This window comes from Halichoeres trimaculatus, unplaced genomic scaffold (genome assembly GCF_033239565.1).
Source record: "Halichoeres trimaculatus isolate MK-OKI-2021-1 unplaced genomic scaffold, fHalTri1.1 fHalTri1_scaffold_13, whole genome shotgun sequence".
Classification (NCBI taxonomy): Eukaryota; Metazoa; Chordata; class Actinopteri; order Labriformes; family Labridae; genus Halichoeres; species Halichoeres trimaculatus.
Genome location: NW_027437191.1, coordinates 7,706,265 through 7,727,690, shown reverse-complemented (window position 1 = coordinate 7,727,690; position 21,426 = coordinate 7,706,265). Strand labels below are relative to the sequence as shown.

The 21,426-nt window shown below is 41.3% G+C and overlaps 1 protein-coding gene across 1 annotated transcript; it reads right to left on the bottom strand.

Moving 5' to 3' along the window:
• Positions 1 to 9,984: 9,984 nt before the first annotated feature.
• Positions 9,985 to 20,893, bottom strand: LOC141802295 (uncharacterized). The gene is given in 6 exon segments (XM_074685833.1): positions 9,985 to 10,327; positions 11,358 to 11,567; positions 13,445 to 13,798; positions 13,910 to 14,838; positions 15,703 to 17,119; positions 20,833 to 20,893. Coding segments are annotated over 5 exon segments (2,985 nt in total). The 5' UTR covers positions 17,002 to 17,119; positions 20,833 to 20,893; the 3' UTR covers positions 9,985 to 10,134.
• Positions 20,894 to 21,426: the final 533 nt, after the last annotated feature.

Here is a 21,426-nt window from a genome sequence, read left to right as displayed (position 1 = left end):
GACCACAAACCTTTAAATGAAAAACACTGTGCAAACAGGTTTCTAATAAAAGAGATGCTGAAAGCCGTCTGAACATTGTTGTCATCTCTGTTCTCCTTTTTATCTACTATCTACTCGGTGTTTATTCATTTCCAGAACATTTGTTGGTAAGTCCACATACACTGAATAAAAAAACCAAACTCAGTCCAGCTTACACAAAAAATAGTTCGACGTTTTTAAAAAAGTGTTTTAAGCTGGACTAATAAAAATAAATAAAAGTCATCTGTACTTAAAATTTGATTAATTTCAAATATTACCTTGTACAAACCCAACTCAAAATAGTCAAACAAAGCTAAAATTTATATATTTTTCAATGAATTATTCTTTGTAATTAAACTTAAAAAACAGCTCCTTTACATTGTAAGAAAATGGTTTAAGGAAAGCAATTTGTTCCTATGACTGCATTTTGTAACCGTTAGTGAAGAGGGGACACAGGGGACCGTTTGTCCGTGCTTCACAGCATGGACCGCATGTCTATGCTCCACATGGTTCGGACTGGTTGGATGTGCATAAAATATTATTTTTATCCTAGTGATAGTTTAAAGTTAACTAAAGAAACAAACACTTTACACTAAATTTTAAAACTGGCCAGACCAGCATAGCCCAGTCAGACATTTCATTTATTAATATACAAATCATTCAATCAAATCAAACTTTATTTATGACGCGCTTTTCATGCAAAAGATGTAACTCAAAGTGCTCTACAGCGCAATTAAAAACAATCAAACATGCCACCCACACACACGCACACACGTTGATGAAGCTGATGAAGCTGAGTATAGATGAACCAAAGGAGGAAGCACCATTATGCCGCGGCCACACCAAACGCGAACACGCGGATTTACTCGGGCGAATGGCCTGTCACGCGCCGCGTGAACGCCCGAGTCTCGCAGCTGGACTTTTTTGACAAGCTGAGGCGCGAACACGCGTTAGCGCGGTACTGCGCATGTGGAGTAGAGAGCTCGTTCATTTAAAGACTGAAAGCCCAAAAGAGCAGCTGAAAAACAATGAGCTGTGGTTTCCAAAGCATGACAAGAGAGTGTGTGAAAGCTTTGGAGATCACAATCAAGGCCTGCTGCCTCTCCCTGGTAATCCACCAGCCCTGCCTGGCTGTTCCCTACGATCTCATCCTCGATCCCCGAACCTCCGACCACCCGAACCCCCGACCCATGTTCCCGGAGGTCCTCCTGGGGATAATGAAGGGGTGGAGGAAAGAGAGACGCACAGACAACTTCCATCTTTTCCCTGGCTCTGCCCCTGCCCCGCTCTTTCCTCCTCTCTATCAGGCTCAAAACTCCACTGAGGAAAACACAGTCGAACTCAGTGATGACCTGTGCAGGCAGATCCAGCTGGAAACAAATGTTTTCAGAACTTACATTCAAAACCTGTCTCCTCAGAGACTTTCACCCAAGCCTGCTCTTGTTTTTCTGGTCTCTGTAGAGTGCACACGTCGTATCGTATAACTCTGGATGATGACACACCACACAGATTGTTTTCTCCTCCATCCTCCGGCGGAGTTGGAGCCGGAGCAGGCGGCAGTTGCCCCCCAACGTCGTCAAAACAATGACGTCTTTGCATTGACTTGGTATGTAACCGCGCCGCAAATTCGCGTTTGGTGTGGCCGCACCTTTAGAGGAGCCGTCTGCACAAGGAGCCACAGGAGCCCGAGCACAGGCCTCAGAGGAGGGGAGTAGTTGACACCACCCTCCACCAGGGACCAGTATGACAGGCCCCTGCAACCACAGTTTTCATTAAACTGTAATGAAAAGAAAACAGAGGTTATGGTGTTTGGACCAAGTGGCCCCTGTGAGTCCACCTCTGTTGATCTAAGTCGCCTGACAGTATATTCTAAAACAACCCGAACCAATCTGGGTTTAAAGTTGGACATTGATTTTAAATTGGACAGCCAAATTTAGGTCAAATAGGCAAAGGTATCGTCTCTGTCATATTTGTCCGTTGTAATAAAAAGGATTTAAACAGGTTGACAATGTTAAGCAGAGTCACAATTAAATCAAACTTTAGAAGAAAGGAAGTGAAATAAACAGAAATTAAAATTAAAGGACTGATCTAGACTGATAGTCCCTCTGATTTTCTGAGTAATGGGCTGTCTGATTTCACGACTAACAGGCCTTTTGATTTTCTGAATAATAGGCCTTTAAACTTAACTCTCCTCTATTGTTCTGACTTAAGGTCCTTCTGATTTTCTGACTGGCAGGACCTCAGACTAAGGGTCTTCTAATTTTCTGAATATCAGGACTTCTGGTTTTGTCACTAATGGGCTTTCCAAGTAAAAGGCCTTTAGATTTTCTGGCTAATGAGATTTCTGATTTTCTGACATACATGCCTTTTGATTTTGAAACCAACAGGCCTTCTGTTTTTCTGACGAATAAGCCTTTCTCATTTTCAAATAGACAGACCTTCTGATTTCCTGACTAATGGGCCTTATGACTAAAAGGCCCTCAGATCTACAGACTGATCAGGCTTATGATTTCCTGGCTAAAGGGCCTACTGATTTACTGAATTACAGTCCTTCTGAGAACAGGGAGACTCACTCAAACTGAGAGCATGTCTTCCTGTAGCAGAGCACAGTGGGGTTGTGTCCACAGTCAGTGGTAAAAAGTCTTTGTAAGGACAAAGTAAAGCGATGAATAAAGTCTCAGTAGAGCGTACCCTGAAACTCAGATGAGTGCTTGGGTCAGAGTCTCTTTGAATGAGCTGATTCAAACAACAGACTGGACCCCGTCTGCAGAGAACTGCAGCCAGACCTGCTCACTGTTCCTCCATCAGTTTCTCCTTTAAGGCCTGAAGTGATCACCTGAAATGAGCATCAGTGGTTTTTAGAGAGGAACAGGTGACACCATGACTCATCAGGAACACCTGGTTTATCTCAGAATAAATAAACTCAGAGTCATCTGACCTCTCCAGAAGAATGACATATTTCGTTCAGGTGTGTTGTTGACGTTGGACTCATGTTGGAGTCATAAGGATCACTGAAGTCTAACAAGGAGCTGGTTGTCATTTGGTTCAGCTCATCACCTGGATCACGTAGTCCATCGTGAGAAAAGGATAAATCTATTTTTCTTCATCTTTAAAAACCTTGTAATTTGACCCTTGATTAGATATTTGCTTTTGATTAACTGAAGTAGTGATTTTTATGGTTGTATCATTTCTCAGATCTCAGGTCAGAAATATGTATCCATTAATAAATATTGTACGTAATAATAATAATAATAATAATAATAATAATAATAATAATTATTATTATTATTATTATTATTATTATTATTATTATTATTATTATTATTATTATTATCATTATTATTATTATTTCTGACTAAGGACCCTCTGATTATTTGACGGATGGTTACTCTGATTGTCAGACTAACAGACTTAAGATTTATCCCAGATTAAATAAACTCAGTCATCTGACGTCTCCAGAAGAATGACATATTTGCACATGTAGGTGTGTTGTTAATGTTGGACTCATGTTGGAGCCCTGTTGGAGTCATGCCGATTACTGAAGTGTATAAAGGAGCTGGTTTTCCTTTGGTTCAGCACTTCACCTGGATCATGTGGTCCATCATGAAGCTGTTGACTGTCTCTCTGTTGATCTGTGCTCTGATGGTTGTTTCTCCAGCTGATGGTAAGTGTTGACTCTGTGTGTGTCTGCATCACAATGTTATGTTAGCTGAATTTAAATAAATATAAGTTTGAAGAAAGAAAGAAAGAAAGAAAGAAAGAAAGAAAGAAAGAAAGAAAGAAAGAAAGAAAGAAAGAAAAAGTGTAATTGTTCCTTTAATTGAGACTGCTGACTGAGCTCTGTCTGTCTGTTCAGGTGTCCAACAACCTGAAAACAGACGCCCTCCAGGAGCATTCAGTCTACGTGAGTTATATAATCCTCCCTTTTTTTTTAACATACAGATCTTCAGTTTTTTACTAAACGAACTATTTTTTGTGCTGAAAAATCATTAAATGCATATTTGTCAGAGTATGAGATCAGAGCTGTAGAAGTAACCAGAAGCGATGATGACTTAAAGAAACAAAGTGTTAAATAGAAGTTCTGGTGTAACTGGTTGGTTCATGGCAGTAGGCATCAGTTGTTCTTCACACTGGTAAGAAAGAAAGAAAGAAAGAAAGAAAGAAAGAAAGAAAGAAAGAAAGAAAGAAAGAAAAACAGAAAGAAATAAACAGTGTAATTAATCCTTTTAGTAAGACTGCTGACTGAGCTCTTTCTGTCTGTCCAGATGGTTATAGATCTGGACATGGAGACCAACACACTGGAGTAGCCGTCAATGACGGAAGTGGTAAGTGATATGAGCCAGCTTTCATCTCTCCGTTTTTGAGTTCAGATCTTCAGTTCTTATTAATGTATATATATATATATATATATATATATATATATATATATATATATATATATATATATATATATATATATATATATATATATATATATATTATACTGAAAAAGCACTTCATGCATATTTGTCAGTGGATGACAGTTTACCAGAACTGATAAAAACATCCTAAAAGAAACAAAGTGTTGAAGAAATTTCTGGTGACTGCTGACTGAGCTCTCTCTGTCCGTCCAGGTGTCCAACAACCTGAAAACAGACGCCGTCTAGGATTCTTCCCTCCATGTGAGTTATATGAGCCTACTTTTCTTTGTGGTTCTCACTGTGGTTGTTCAGTTCACTTCAGTTGTTAAATACATACATATATATACAAATATATATATACATATATATATATATATATATATATATATATATATATATATATATATATATATATATATATATATATATATATATATAGCAAGCGTTTTTCCCATTTAGAGGGCAGTTTATCATATTTTAGCCATTTGTTTCTGGCACACATTTTGGCTCCTAAGAGGGAACTTCAACAGGTGTTTTTCAACAACAAAGTCACAAGTGGGTGACTTACAGATATATATATATATATATATATATATATATATATATATATATATATATATATATATATATATATATATATATATATATATATATATATATATATATATATATATATATATACATATCATGGTGAAAAAAAATATTTAATGCATATTAGTCAGCATATGAGATCAGAGCTGTGGAAATAACCAGAACTGATGATGACGTCCTTTAAAGAAAGAAAGTGTTAAACAGGAGTTTCTGCTGTAACTGGTTGATTCATGGTAGGAGGCGTCAGTTGTTCTTCACCCTGGTTCTAGCCCGAAAAAGAAAGATGGACTGATAGAAAGAAAGCAGCAGGAGCCAGTTCTGATCATGTGACAGCCCTGGATCAGATATTATGTCCCAGCCCTGGATCAGATATTATGTACCAGCCCTGGATCAGATATTATGTACCAGCCCTGGATCAGATATTATGTACCAGCCCTGGATCAGATATTATGTACCAGCCCTGGATCAGATGTTATGTACCAGCCCTGGATCAGATATTATGTACCAGCCCTGGATCAGATGTTATGTACCAGCCCTGGATCAGATATTATGTACCAGCCCTGGATCAGATGTTATGTACCAGCCCTGGATCAGATATTATGTACCAGCCCTGGATCAGATATTATGTACCAGCCCTGGATCAGATGTTATGTACCAGCCCTGGATCAGATATTATCCTCTTGTCTGTGTTTGTCTCCACAGCTGGCTGAGCTGGACGTTAGATTCCACCACACCCTGAATGTTGGAGAGTTTCTCAGTCTTGATGTTCTCAAACAGAGAGGAGATTCAGGAGAAAGAAATATCACATCCAGCGCTCCACCATCCAGAAGACCACAAACCTTCAAATGAAAAACACTGTGCAAACAGGTTTCTAATAAAAGAGATGCTGAAAGCCGTCTGAACATTGTTGTCAGCATCTGTTCTCTCCAAGGGCGTAGGTTTGGTCTCAACATTGGTAGGGAAAATGTAACAGCATAACCTGCATGTACACTTTTTGCTGGGGACGGGACATTGATAAGACCAAACAGATTGGGTGAACGGGGGTCAGGGCTTCATTTCTCACAAATATGAACCTAATTAATTGATAGGCTAAATGATCAATGCAAAATGAATCTGTATTGACTTATACTAACTTTCATGTGTATTGGTTCACCTGGTACACCAGTCGATTCAAACCTTTATTTTCAAAAACTACTAAAGAAACATTTTGAAAACTTCCAGAATAAATGTCAGGATTTTATTAGCAAATTTAAATTTCAATATTTGAACATATTATATTAAGGGATTTTAATAACGTTCTACCTGTATGCATCTCGACAAAACAAACTGAAAAACAACGGTAGTACTTCGGCTGTCAAATCAGCCTCCAGTAGCAAGTTTCACGCGAGTAGGACATTTTGACAGAACAAGCTTCCTACTCGAGTTTTGCAGGTTAGCAAGTTCACAAAGTTTAATGTTATGCTAACTCTGATGCAGGTCAGACTTTCAGTTGCAAATTTAGTGGTGTGTTCCCCACCTCCACAAAATTGGCGTCTTATTACATTACTTTCAGTGGCTGCTGCTGGCCGAAAAAAACTTTTAATATCCCTCCTCTTCGAAGGAGGCGGCATGTTGTCGACACATATTTCTGTCGGGGCTGAGTGAGTGTGTGTGTGTGTGTGTGTGTGTGTGTGTGTGTGTGTGTGTGTGTGTGTGTGTGTGTGTGTGTGTGTGTGTATGTGTGTCATTAGCCAATCTAACGTGCGTTTTGAGGGAAAAAAATGGACCGGCACATTCAGCGAGTGAAAAGGGGTAAATTTAAGTCTGAACATTATGAAAATAATTTACTTAATAACGGAATGGTCAATTCTATCCTTACAACATTTGGGAAGACAATCTAAATTCCCTATATAACTGAACTCATTATATAATGCAAAAAGTTGCTCAAAAGTCGGTGGGGACAATTTGTGCCTCCTGAAAAGTTGGTAGTGTTATGTCCCTACCTCCCCTATGCAAACCTACGCCCTTGGTTCGCTCAAATATTAACTTTAAGTAAAGTCATGTTAGTGTGGAGAGGGAGGAGCACAGAACAACACAAAACAGACTTCCACCTCCACCTGAAGGTAACAAACCAAGAGATTAGTTCAGCCAGTTTGTGCAGTGCAGGGTGAACTCTGACCTCTGCTGGTTAAGGAGCATAAAATACTGACACTAAGTCAGACACAGTGAGGTCAGATAGCTGTTTCCAAAATGGCATACTAAAGTACTACATACTGCATGGTCGTTGTGTATATACTGTAAACTACATACTTTAAGTATTATTAGAGTGCCATCCGTTTACACTGTAGTATACTAAGTTTCCCATGATGCATTTCAAAACCTCCAAAGCCAAAAATTGGAAGCACACACAAGTCTATGGAAGCACACCAGGCTATCAAATAGTTGATTCGCCACATTTGAAAGTTCAGGGAGCATTTTAGGCGAGAAATTCACCACGTAGAATACCAAAATGTGGTCATTTGAGCCACAAAGTGCACGGATAAAAATTTAATTTTGGCATTTCGGATATTCCATTATCTGTGCCATTATGCTTCCGGTCGGCTCCAAAACAAGAGCCCAAAAAATCTGCATTCACATGTAAACGCAGAGGGACTGAAAACGCTGTAGTAAGCATCCCAGGCCTGTAGTCGGCGCTATAACTGTCTTGTCCAGAAGCAGCTTTTGGTAGATCTCCACTGAAGTAGATTTGGGCTGATCATATGGGGTGCGTCTCAAAGCTCCAAAGTTCCATCCTTCCTTCCTCCACATGCGTCTTAGTCCCTCCCACCAGAGATGATGGAGAGACGCGAGGAAATGAAGAGAGGATGGAAGAGATTCGTTTTTAGAGCAATGGGACATCCTCTCCTTAGCAGCGTCACATAAAGCAACATCACCTCTGGATCACCTGTTGGTCAGCTCTAACAGCTGTTTGTGTGTCTGTGTGCTGCAATAACTCTGATAAAACATAAACAGTAACACAGATTTATCTGTTCCTTTAACCTGTTTAACAAACATGTTACCATGAAGAAAACCTGCTCTCTGTTTATTCTGTGTGCTGTTTAGAAGCTCGAGGATCACTTTTGCGGTGAAATGCGTAATTGTGACAGTATTTATGAATTATTTAGCCTTTATCTAGAGCCCATCTGATCGTGAACTCTGAAGCTTATTAATATAACCCAGTTTATTGTGTGAGTATTATGTGAATATTATTATTGTGTGATATATTATTATTCGAGTGAGTGTGTGTGTGTGTGTGAGACACACACACACACACACACTCACTCGAATACACAGACACACACAGAAACACACAGTCCGTAGTTCGGCGCCGTAGCGATGGTTAAGGTGAAACTTATGGGCCCAAGACAGCAGGCGGTCCACAGCAACAATCCAAAGCCGTGGCAGCTGGAGTCTGACAGGTCCACAGCAGCAGGCCGTCCACATCACTGATCCAGAGGAACCTACAAGACAAACTCAGAGCCTCCCAGAGAGGTGTATGGTCAGTAACTATAACAGGACATTAAGACTAGAAGTTAGACCAACAGATAAAGGAGGGAGGGTAACTGGAGCCCTGTGTGTTAGTTTCCCCTGGACGGTCTAAACCTATAGCAGCAGAACTCAGAGCTGGTTCAGACCTGATCCAGCTTTAACTAAAAGCTTTATCAAAAAGGGAAGTTCTAAGTCTACTCTAAGAGTAGGGACCGTGTCTGCCCCCCCAGACCTCAACTGGTAGCTGATTCCAAAGAAGAGGAGCCTGATAACTAAAGGCTCCACCTCCCAGACTACTTTTTATGTTTAAGACCCGAGGTATGACGAGCAGACCCGTGTGCTGAGAACGCAGTGACCTAGACGGATAATACGGAACGATGAGCTCTTTAAGATAGGTTGGCCCGATGCCCTTAAGCGCTTTGTAAGTCAGAAGAAGAATTTCAAACTCTTCCCTAGATTTTAAAGGTAACCAGTGTAGAGACGCTAACACTGGAGAGATGTGCTCTCTCCTCCTGGTCCCAGTCAGTACCTGAGCTGCAGTGTTCTGAACCAGCTGTAGAGTCTGAATAGACTTATTAGGACAGAAGAGTCTGAAAAGACTTATTGGGACAGAAGAGTCTGAATAGACTTTGGACAGAAGAGTCTGAATCGACTTAGGACAGAAGAGTCTGAATCGACTTAGGACAGAAGAGTCTGAATAGACTTTTTAGGACAGAAGAGTCTGAATAGACTTATTAGGACAGAAGAGTCTGAATAGACTTAGGACAGAAGAGTCTGAATATACTTATTAGGACAGAAGAGTCTGAATGGACTTATTAGGACAGAAGAGTCTGAATAGACTTATTAGGACAGAAGAGTCTGAATAGACTTAGGACAGAAGAGTCTGAATAGACTTATTAGGACAGAAGAGTCTGAATATACTTATTAGGACAGAAGAGTCTGAATAGACTTATTAGGACAGAAGAGTCTGAATAGACTTATTAGGACAGATGGTCTGAATGGACTTATTAGGACAGAAGAGTCTGAATGGACTTGTAAGGACGGCTGGTTTAAAGGGAGTGCAGTTGTCCAGCCTGGAAGAAACCAAAGCATGGACTAGTTTCTCAGCATCGCTCTCAGACAAAATGTGTCTAATTTTTTTTGATATTATGAAGATGAAACAATGATGTCCTTGAAACCTGTTGGATGTGTAGACGGAAAAGTGAATTTTTTTTCTTTATATATAAATAAAAAAACAACCCTCCTCCTTTATCCGGGCTTGGGACCGGCAAAGTGACCAATTAGGCACGATGGCGGAGTTATTGTTTTTTTTTTTTTTTTTTTTTTTGTTTTGTTTTGTTGTTGTTGTTTTTTTTTTTTTTTGGGGTGGGGGGGGGTGGGGGGGGGGGGTGGAATCAAGTTTTTTTGACATCAAACTTGACTTTGTCTTTTTATTTCATGCCGTCTTTGTCCCCCCTCCTCCCTCTTTTTTTTCTCTTCCTCCTTTTTTAGGCCCCCTTTCTCTCCTTTCTACGTTTTTTGTCTTCCTCAGATGTACATGCCCTCTCAGTCTACTCTCATTCCTTCGACTCATCTTCTCCATGAAAAGTTGTCAGTGTTTCTCCTCCTGCTCTTTCTCTCAGTCTTTTCTTCCTGTCTTTGTCTCTTCTCCTCCTGTCTCCGTCTCTCTGTTTCCTCCCGTCTTTTTCCCCTTCTCCTCCACCTCCTCATTTCTTTGTCTTTTCTTCTCCTTTTCCTCCTGATTTTTCCTCTCCTCTTCTTCCTGTCTCATTTTCTTCTCCTCCTCCTGTTTTTGAATTCTTTCTCTTCTCCTTCTTCTCCCATCCATGGTTTCTGGTCTCTGTCTCTCATCTTCGTCCTGTCTCCTTCTCCTTTCCACATTTCCCTGTCTTTGTCTCTCCTTTTTCTCCTGTTTTTGTCTCTCCCTCTTGTGTTGGATCCTTTCCTCCAAGTCCTGCTGCTTCTTCTCCAGTTTAGTCCTGTTCCTCTGTTGCTTCCATATCAGCCTTTCCTTCCACTCTGGAGTGTCCTCTGAAAGAAAGAGAATATTCAAGGTAAGTTTGGAGTGCAGTTGAAAAAGTCTCTCTTCTTTGACTTGACTTGGGCAGATTTTTGCTGAAATTGTGTCAGTGTTTGATAAAAGACTTAGAAAATCTTCTCTACCATCTCAGTAAGACATGAGAAATCACCAAGTGATCACAGAATGTGGAAATCCTTTTTCATGACAAAGACAAAGAGTTTAAGTTGGTTTCTTACCTCCAGCCTTGATCTTGGCCTCCTTCTTGTGGGTCTCCTCTTCCTGTTGTCTTTGTCTGCTTTCCCTCCTTCTTCTTCTCCTTTCCATGTTTTCCAGTTTATGTCTCTCCTCTTCTCCCTGTCTCTGTCTCTCCTCTTCTTTCTCTCTTCCTATCTGCTCTGCCTCCTCTAAAAGTCTCGCCAAGTCCTCATCCTCCTCTCTGAGTCTCTCCATCTCCTTCTGTCTTCTCTCGTTTCTGTTTTTTTTAATCCATCATCTCCTGTCCTTCTGCTTCTTCCCTCTGCTGTCTTTGTCTCTCCTCTTCCTCCTGTCTTTGTCTTTCCTTTTGCTCCTGGCTCAGTTTTTCCTCCATCTTCCATCTCTCTCTTTTTTTTCTTGCTCCTGTCTTTGTCTCTTCTTCCTCCATCTTATCCTTGCTAAATTCACTGGGTTCTCCATCTCTAGTCTTGTTGTCTTCTCCTCTTCCTGTCTTTGTGTCTTCTATATCTTTTCCTTCTTCTCCTCTCCTCCTTCTCCTGTCTTTCTTTCTCTCCCCTGCCCTGTCTAAGCCCCTCCTCTTAGTCCTGTCTTTTTCTGTCCTCTACTTCTTTTTGTCTCCGTTTTTTCTGTCCTGTCTCTGTCTCTCCTCAGCCCCCTGCCTTTGTCTTTTCTTTTCCTTCTCCTCCTGTCTCTGTCTCTCCATTTCTACCTGTCTTTGTCTATCCTCCTCCTCTTCCTCCTCCTCCTCCTCCTCCTCCTCCTGTCTTTGTCTTTTCTATTTCTCCTCCTGTCTTTGTCTCTCCTATTCCTCCTGTCTTTGTCTCTTCTCCTCATCCTGTCTTTGTCTCTCCTCTTCTTTCTCTCTTCCTATCTGCTCTGCCTCCTCTAAAAGTCTTGCTAAGTCCTCATTCTCCTCTCTGAGTCTCTCCATCTCCTCCTGTCTTCTCTCGTTTCTGATTCTTTCTTTCTCTGTCATCTGGTAAATGGTAAATGGTAAGTGGACTTGAGCTTATATAGCACTTTGCTAGTCACAGACCACTCAAAGCTGCTGTACACCACAGGTCACACTTACCCATCCTCACCCATTCGCTCTCACATTCACTCACTGATGGATCCAATCTTTACTATGACAGCTATCCATCAGTACATCTAACACAGTCACGCCCTTTCATACCCATTCACACACCACTGACGCAGCAGTGGGAGCAACTTGGGGTTAAGTGTCTTGCCCAAGGACACATCGCCATGTGTCACCCAGAGCTGGGCTTGAACCTGCAACCTTCCGATCACCGACCAAGCGCATTCTCCAACTGCGCCACCGACGCCCCTCATCTCCTGTCTTTCTGCCTCTTCCATCTGCTGTCTTTGTCTCTCCTCTTCCTCCTGTCTTTGTCTTTTCTTTTGCTCCTGGCTCAGTTTTTCCTCCATCTTCCGTCTCTCTTTTTTTTCTTGCTCCCGTCTTTGTCTCTTCTCCCTCCATCTTATCCTTGCTAAATTTACTGGGTTCTCCACCTCTAGTCTTGTTGTCTTCTCCTCTTCCTGTCTTGGCCTCCTTCTCTTCCTTCTTGTCTTATCCTTCACCTGTCTTCCTTCTTCTCCTCTGCCCTGTCTCAGCCCCTCTTCTTCATCCTGTCTTTGTCTGTCTTCTTCTTTTTGTCCTTGTTTTTTTCTCTTCCTCCTTTTTCAGGCTCTCCTTTCTCTCCTGTCTGCATCTTTTGTCTTCCTCCTGCTGTTAGTCCCTTCTTTAGCTCCTGTATCATTGTCTCCTCCATCCAATGTCTGTCTCTGTCCTCCTCCTCCTCCTCCTCCAGTCTCAGATGTTCATGTCCTCCAGTCTCTTATTCGTTGAGGAGACTGGTCGTAAAGTCCTGTCTGGTAATCTACAGAGACCCTGGAGGAAGCTTCTCTTGCTGGGGACTTCCTGTCTGTGTCTCGTCCTCATGTGAAATAACATCTGGATCTTTTTCCAGCATCACAATCGTTTGCTGTCCAACGTTGTCCTGATGTGTCAAACAGGTCTGAACCTGGCTCTGTTCGAACCACCTACATCGGAGGTGCCCAGATTAAAAGTTCCCTATGCTGGATAGCATATTCTCTTCTTTCTTCTTCCTTTCTTTCTTTTCTCCTCAGTCTTTTCTCCCTCTTGTGTTGGATCCTTTCCTCCAAGTCCTGCTGCTTCTTCTCCAGTTTAGTCCTGTTCCTCTGTTGCTTCCATATCAGCCTTTCCTTCCACTCTGGAGTATCCTCTGAAAGAAAGAGAATATTCAAGGTAAGTTTGGAGTGCAGTTGAAAAAGTCTCTCTTCTTTGACTTGACTTGGGCAGATTTTTGCTGAAATTGTGTCAGTGTTTGATAAAAGACTTAGAAAATCTTCTCTACCATCTCAGTAAGACATTAAAAATCACCAAGTGATCACAGAATTTGGAAATCCTTTTTCATGACAAAGACAAAGAGTTTAAGTTGGTTTCTTACCTCCAGCCTTGATCTTGGCCTCCTTCTTGTGGGTCTTGGAGATGGCTTTGACTGTCTTGTCCCTCCGGTATTCCAGGAAGCGCAGCTTGAGGTTTGATAATAAGCCTTTATTTTGAGAAGTTGGATCTCTTCCCTTTTCCTCTTCCTTCTCTCGTTCAGCCTCCACCTCCTCAACTTCTTGCTCCAGTTTCTCATCCTGCTCCTCCTGTTCTTGTGTCAGCCTCTCCTCTTCTTCCTGTCTCAATTTTTCCATCTCCTCCTGTCTTTTTCTCTCCTCTTCTTCCTGTCTTTTTCTCTCCTCTTCCTCCTTTCTTTTTCTCTCCTCTTCCTCCTGTCTTTTTCTCTCCTCTTCTTCCTGTCTTTTTTTCTCCTCTTCTCTCTTTCTTTGTCTCTCCTTTTCCTCCTGTCTTTTTCTCTCCTCTTCCTCCTGTCTCTGTCTCTCTTCTTCCTGTCTTTTTCTCTCCTTTTCCTCCTGTCTCTGTCTCTCTTCTTCCAGTCTTTTTCTCTCCTCTTCTTCCTGTCTTTTTCTCTCCTCTTCTCTTTTTCTTTGTCTCTCCTTTTCCTCCTGTCTTTTTCTCTCCTCTTCTTCCTGTCTTTGTTTCCCCTTGTCCTTCTTTGTTACTATCTGCTCTGCCTCCTCTAGAAGTCTTGCTAACTCCTCATCCTCCTCTCTAAGTCTGTCCAACTCCTCCTGTCTTCTCTGTTGTCTTATTCTTCTCTTTTCTATCATCTCCTGTCTTTCTGCTTTTTCCCTCTCCTGTCTTTGTTTCTCCTCTTCCTCCTGTCTCTGTCTCTCCTCTTCCTCTTGTATTATTCTCTTTTCCCTTCTCCTTCTTCTCCTTTCCATTTTTTCCTGTCTCTGTCTCTCCTCTTCCTCCTGTCTTTGTCTCTCCTCCTCCTCCCGTCTCTGTTTCTCCTCTTCCTCCTGTCTCTGTCTCTCCTCTTCCTCTTGTCTTTGTCCCTTTTCCTTTCTCCTTCTTCTCCTTTCCATTTTTTCCTGTCTCTGTCTCTCCTCTTCCTCCTGTCTTTGCCTCTCCTCCTTCTCCCGTCTCTGTCTCTCCTCTCCCTCCTGTCTCAGTCTCTCCTCTTCCTCCTGTCTCTGTCTCTCCTCTTCCTCTTGTCTTTGTCTCTTTTCCCTTCTCCTTCTTGTCCTTTCCATTTTTTCCTGTCGTTGCCTCTCCTCCTCCTCCTGTCTCTGTCTCTCCTCTTCCTCCTGTCTCAGTCTCTCCTCTTCCTCCTGTCTCTGTCTCTCCTCTTCCACTTGTCTTTGTCTCTTTTCCCTTCTCCTTCTTCTCCTTTCCATTTTTTCCTGTCTTTGTCTCTCCTCCTCTTCCTCCTGTCTCTGTCTCTCCTCTTCCTCCTGTCTTTTTCTCTCCCCTTCTTCCTGTCTTTTTCTCTCCTCTTCTTCCTGTCTTTTTCTCTCCTCTTCTTCCTGTCTTTTTCTCTCCTCTTCTTCCTGTCTTTTTCTCTCCTCTTCTCTTTTTCTTTGTCTCTCCTCTTCCTCCTGTCTTTGTTTCCCCTTGTCCTTCTTTGTTACTATCTGCTCTGCCTCCTCTAGAAGTCTTGCTAACTCCTCATCCTCCTCTCTAAGTCTGTCCAACTCCTCCTGTCTTCTCTGTTGTCTTATTCTTTTCTTTTCTATCATCTCCTGTCTTTCTGCTTTTTCCCTCTCCGGTCTTTGCCTTGCCTCTTCCTCCTGTCTTTGTCTTTCCTTTTCCTCTTGTCTCTGTCTATCCCTTTCCTCCTTTCTCAGTCTCTCCTCTTCCTCCTGTCTCTGTCTCTCCTCTTCCTCCTGTCTCTGTTTCTCCTCTTCCTCCTGTCTCCGTCTCTCCTCTTCCACCTGTCTCTGTTTCTCCTCTTCCTCCTGTCTCTGTTTCTCCTCTTCCTCCTGTCTCTGTCTGTCCTCTCCCTCCTGTCTCTGTCTCTCCTCTTCCTCCTGTCTTTGTCTCTCCTCTTCCTCCTGTCTCTGTCTCTCCTCTTCCTCCTGTCTTTGTCTCTCCTCTTCCTCCTGTCTCTGTCTCTCCTCTTCCTCCTGTCTTTGTCTCTCCTCTTCCTCCTGTCTCTGTCTCTCCTCTTCCTCCTGTCTCTGTCTCTCCTCTTCCTCCTGTCTCAGCCTCTCCTCTTCCTCCTGTCTCTGTCTCTCCTCTTCCTCCTGTCTTTGTCTCTCCTCTCCCTCCTGTCTCTGTCTCTCCTCTTCCTCCTGTCTTTGTCGCTCCTCTTCTTTCTGTCTTTGTCTGTCCTCTCCCTCCTGTCTCTGTCTGTCCTCTCCCTCCTGTCTCTGCCTCTCCTCTTCTTTCTGTCTTTTTCTCTCCTCTCTCTCCTGTCTCTGTCTCTCCTCTTCTTTCTGTCTTTGTCTCTCCTCTTCCTCCTGTCTCTGTCTCTCCTCTTCTTTCTGTCTCTGTCTCTCCTCTTCTCCCTGTCTCTGTCTCTCCTCTTCTTTCTCTCTTCCTATCTGCTCTGCCTCCTCTAAAAGTCTTGCCAAATCCTCATCCTCCTCTCTGAGTCTCTCCATCTCCTCCTGTCTTCTCTTGTTTCTAATTCTTTCTTTCTCCATCATCTCCTGTCTTTCTGCCTCTTCCCTCTGCTGTCTCTGTCGCTCCTCTTCCTCCTGTCTTTGTCTTTCCTTTTGCTCCTGTCTCAATTTTTCCTCTGTCTCTCGTCTCTCTCTTTCTTCTTGCTCCCGTCTTTGTCTCTTCTCCCTCCATCTTATCCTTGCTAAACTGACTGGTCTCTCCATCTCTAGTCTCATTGCCTCCTCCTCCTCCTTCTTCCTTTGTCTTCTCTCCTGTCTCATTCTTCGTCTCTCCATCTTCTCCTGCCTAAGTCTCTCTTCTTCCTCCTGTCTTTTTCTCTCCTCTTCCTTCTGTCTTTGTCTCATCTCCCTTCTCCTTCTTCTCCTCTCCATCTTTTCCTGTCTTTGTCTGTTCTTATCCTCCTGTCTTTGTCTCTCCTCTTCCTGTCTTTCTTTCTCCTCTTCCTCCTGTCTTTGTCCCTCCTCTCTCTCCTGTCTTTGTCTCTCCTCTTCCTGTCTTTGTCTCTCCTCTTCCTCCTGTGTCATTCTTTTCTTTTGCTCCTGTCTCAATTTTTCCTCTGTCTCTCGTCTCTCTCTTTCTTCTTGCTCCCGTCTTTGTCTCTTCTCCCTCCATCTTATCCTTGCTAAACTGACTGGTCTCTCCATCTCTAGTCTCATTGCCTCCTCCTCCTCCTTCTTCCTTTGTCTTCTCTCCTGTCTCATTCTTCGTCTCTCCATCTTCTCCTGTCTAAGTCTCTCCTCTTCCTCCTGTCTTTTTCTCTCCTCAACCTCCTGTCTTTGTCTCTCCTCATCCTCCTGTCTTTGTCTTATCTCCCTTCTCCTTCTTCTCCTCTCCATCTTTTCCTGTCTTTTTTCTTCCTCCCTGTCCTGTCTAAGCCCTTTGTCTTTCTCCTGTTTTGGTTTTTCATCTGTCTCCTGTGTTAGTCCCTTCTTTTGCTCCTCTATCAGTGTCTCCTTTATCTCCTGTCTCTCTCTGTCTTCCTCCTCCAGTTTCAGTTGTCTATCCTCTACTCCTTTCATCTGCCTGTCCTCCTCTTCACTGCCCTGTGTCAATCCTCTGTCTTGTTCCTGTCTCTGTCTTTTCACATCCTCCTGCCTGTCCTTTTGATCCTGTCTCAATGTCTCCTCCATCCCCAGTCTGTCCTTCTCCTCTTGCTCTAATCTCTGTCCCCTGGCTCCTCTCCTTGTCTCCTCCATACTTACCTGTCTTGCTTCTGTCCCCTGCTCCTGTCTTGGTGTCTCCATACTTTAAATGTCTCTCCTCAAGCCTCTCCTTCCTCTCTCCTCTCCTGTCTGTCCTCCTCTCTCCTTCCGGTGGTGTTTTTGAATCAGTTGGGTTTTGAGTTTCGCTCGCTTCAGTGTTCTGAAACATCAATCAATCATAACATTTGTTTTATTGAAATGAAAAAAATTTAACTTTCCAATATAGCACGTCTCTATCTAATTTCATTCATCTCTTCAAACTTATTTACAGTTTACTAAAGGACACTTTGTCCTGACATTAATCATTATGAAGAAGGTTCAACTTAAGGACTGTGTATTTTAAGTTCTGGCTGATAGTTGGAGTCATAATAATAACACCAAAATTCACTGCCCTTTGACACCACTGTAAAGCGTGATACTTTAATCTCTTGGCAAATGACAAGAAAAAAAAGTATTTTTATTCAAGTGTTACAGAAACAGTCCCTGAAGACATGTCAACACGTCAGTATCAATCATGAAGGCTTAACAAGGAGGCTTTTCCTTCACAATTTATAGACCAACTGTAGTCATCACAAGAATAGAAATTCACTTTTCATAAAATGAAGTCAGCATTTTTAAATCACCATCACTGTCATATGTCAAATTTATCCACGGAATTGCTGTAACACATTTTTAAGTAGGAGTTTAAGAAGCAGGATGTTTGAATGGGAAGAAAATTAATCCTGTATCCATCGTGTTGTTTTTAGAGTTATACTGCTTTCATGTTTATCTAGTTAGTCTGTCAACAGTACAACAGAATCTATGCTAGCTAGCCCCTGGCATTAATTAAGAGCCGTGTGTGAGCTTTTGTGGTATGAGACAATCTCAGCTGACAATATTAACTGGTCAGACTTATTTAACTCTCTGGCCTGTAAATTAACACCACACTTTCTTCATGATTGTCCCAAAAAAAGCCCACCTACAGAGTGATCCAGATTTATTATTATTATTATTATTATGTATGTTTTTGCTACTTTTACTGCATAATGTTATTGAACATCTGTGCTTGTCATTAAGTATGAAATATTCACAACTTTTTGTTTTTAACCCTTCAAATGCCACTTTGTTTACACAATGCACCTGTTGGAAAAAGAAACCCTCAAAGTTTACATTTTGATAAATTCTCAGTGCCATCAATAATTCTTGTGTAATAATAATACAGATTAAATTTATTTCTATTTTTTGTGCAGTGATTGATTTAGAATTTTAACCCTTGAAATCCCTGTTAGATGTGTATGAGTTTGCGTTTTGCATGTGTGTGTATGTGTGTGTGCGCGCTCAGGAGCAGCAGGTATTGCAGACCACTTCATAGCGGGCCTTGCAGGCAGGCTTTTCACATTTGGAGCACATGATTTACATTTTTCTTTTTGAGGTGCACACCTCACACTTTATCCTTATTTTATTGGAAGGTTAAGGTTAGGGTTAGTGCCTGATACAGTGAATACAACCTTCTTTCCATCTTAGGAGAGAAAAATGACCTGGGAGCAGCCAGGCCTCTTTATAACCTAAGCCCTGGCTGCACCTGAATAAGCATATCTATAAACAGTGCCAGAGATATTTTCTCTTTCCTCAGTTGCTTTATCTTTGACAAAAGAACAACATGTTCTTTTAACATGTACATCAAAGCCAATTTGTCTCAGAAACTGAAAAAAAAATCAATAGACCTGCACATATTAAAAGATACAAGTCACTCTGCATTATAATACACATTTGTGCTGTAATTTCACATTTAAAAAAATCATGCACAAACACATATCATTTCTTGGCATCCATCAGATCACACCTGGTTAAAATTGTGTCATTGATTTTCTCCAGCAAGTGCAGCAAGCCACTAACACCCCCTACTGGAAGCTAACAATATTACATGAACTTGCTCCTTCGACCAAAAATGAATTAATGAAATTAACTGATATAAAATACATTAGAAACTACAATTTTCAAACGTTGAGTTTAAAATAAAAGCTATTTAATCTTAATTTTATGATTTTTTTACAGCAAATAACAAGTAATGAAAACATGTGGTTTGAATGAAGATGGAGCTATTCATGAAGGAAGGTAGTATTTGAAATAAATGGTATATTTTTTGATAAATTTGGGCGCTGAAGCTGAAGAATTAAAATTGGGGCGATGACACGAATCCTGGGAAAGTTTCAGCCCAGCAGCATTAACTCAGCTAAAATGGTCGCAACAAAATAAAGTGTCGTAAGCACAAAATGCCAGGTTCAGTGCCAGAGGGGAAACTGTTGTAAATGTATCTCCGAGGTCCATAACTGTATACACCACTCACACGTTGTCCTCCATCTCTGTTTAGGACTGTAGTGCAGCAAAGTATAGCCAATAAACGTGCAAATATATCTGAAACTATCTTTTGTTGCCGTGCCAACGGTTTTGCGACAACCAGTTTATGTTGGAGAGGTTGTTTGTGTGTGAAATGTGGTATGACATGCTGCGGACGTCTCGGCTGACAATATTACCCAGGCAGACTTCATTAACTGTTGTAAATGTATCACCGAGGTCCATATTTATACACACCACTCACACGTTGTCCTTAATCTATGTATAGCACTGAAGTGCAGCGAGTTGTTGGTAAAGTATTAGCCAAAAACACTTCCAAAAATATCAATAAGTAGCTTGTGTTGCCGCAGCAACGGTTTTGCGACAACCAAGTTTATGTTGTGAAGTTGTTTTTCCTTAAAAGTCCCGTTTTCAAATAATTTCGTATTAATATATTATTTTATTATTAATAATATAACAAATACCTCCCTGAATTTATTAATTTTAGCACAAAAAGCGTCTTTATTTCAACACAAATCTGTACGATTTAAGCTGTATCTTGTTATGTTGACACTTCAACACGATCAGAAACACGGCCTTCTCACAAAACCGTACCATCACTGTCATTTGTCAAATTTATCCACACAATTGCTGAAACACATCAACTAAGAGTTCAAGAAGCACGATGCTCAAGAGGGAAGAAAATGATCCTGTATCCATCGTGTTATTGTAAGAGTTATACTACTTCAGTGGTTTTTAATTAATTCGCCAATAGTTAAACAGAATCTATGCTAGCTAGCACTTGGCATTAATTACGAAAACATGCAGCTGTGTGTGAGCTCTTGCGGTATGAAATGCTGCGGACGCCTCGGCTGACCATATTACTCGGGAAGACTTATCAAACTGTTGTGAATATCTCTCCGAGGTCCATGATTGTACACACCACTCACACGTTGTCCTCAATCTATGTATAACACCGACGTGCAGCGAGTTAAAGCTAAAATATTAGCCAAAAACGTGCAAATATATCAGAAACTAGCTTGAGTTGCCGTGGCAACAGTTTTGCGACAACTGAGTTAATGCTGCAAAAGTTGTCCTTTTCCGATTAAATTCATATTAAAAGGAGAAAATATAACAACACTTTATTGATTTTATTGAATTCATTGAAATTTTCTTCAAATCTGTAGACTTTAGAAGCTGTATCTTGTTTTGTTCATATGTCCCAATATGATCTGAGACAAATCAGTGCGGAAAATGTCAAAAACTGAAACTATCACAGCTAAAACACACAAAACAGCATTTTAATACTAAGTGTTCACTCATTTTCACATTATGTAGTTAAACTAAGCACCCATTTCATAAAAATCATGGATTGACTAAGGTCCGTATCATAGCTGATAACTAAAACTCCGTCAAACCTTGAAAACGAACCACAATCCACAACAAGATACACAGAAAAACATTTATTTGATACCCAACAAGAAGATAATCACGACTAAAACAATGCATATTTTAAGACAGTACATTAGCCTAGCTTGACTCTCAAAAAGTGCAACATACCTCTCCAATTGCATTGGTGAAAAAGGCGGAAGGAACGCTCGGCATGTATTTATACCCCGATGGAATTACCAGATTCGAGAATTAATTTGCACCAATCAAATTCATACGTAACCTGTGCGTGTTCTGTGCGTCCATGGCGTAGCCGAATTAAAAGAAAAATAATTATTAAAAATGCAAAAACAAGTCAAAATAATCAAATTAATACATAAAAACACGTCTAAATCATGGGGCATAAATTCTATTACAGTGAGAGGGCAGAGGTGACAACGAGCAGTTTCTTGCTATGTGCGGACTACGCGAATGCACAGGGCACCCCGGGCCACTAGGGGGCCCCAGAGCTGCATGTTCATCCTCATCTGAAGAACCACGAATTAAAACGACCTACCTTTAGCAGCTATCTCATGTGTTTATTATTTCCCTAAATGCTAAAATTCTTAAAAGTTAAATATAGGATACGGATTAAATTGTCTGTAGTGACTATTTGTGTTAGTGCGTAGTGTTCTTGTGGCATAAACTAAGTCACCTTCGTCGGATGCACTGTGAGTAACGTGCAAGCCGCTGACAGGCAGGGTATCCTGTTATTAATCACTTCTA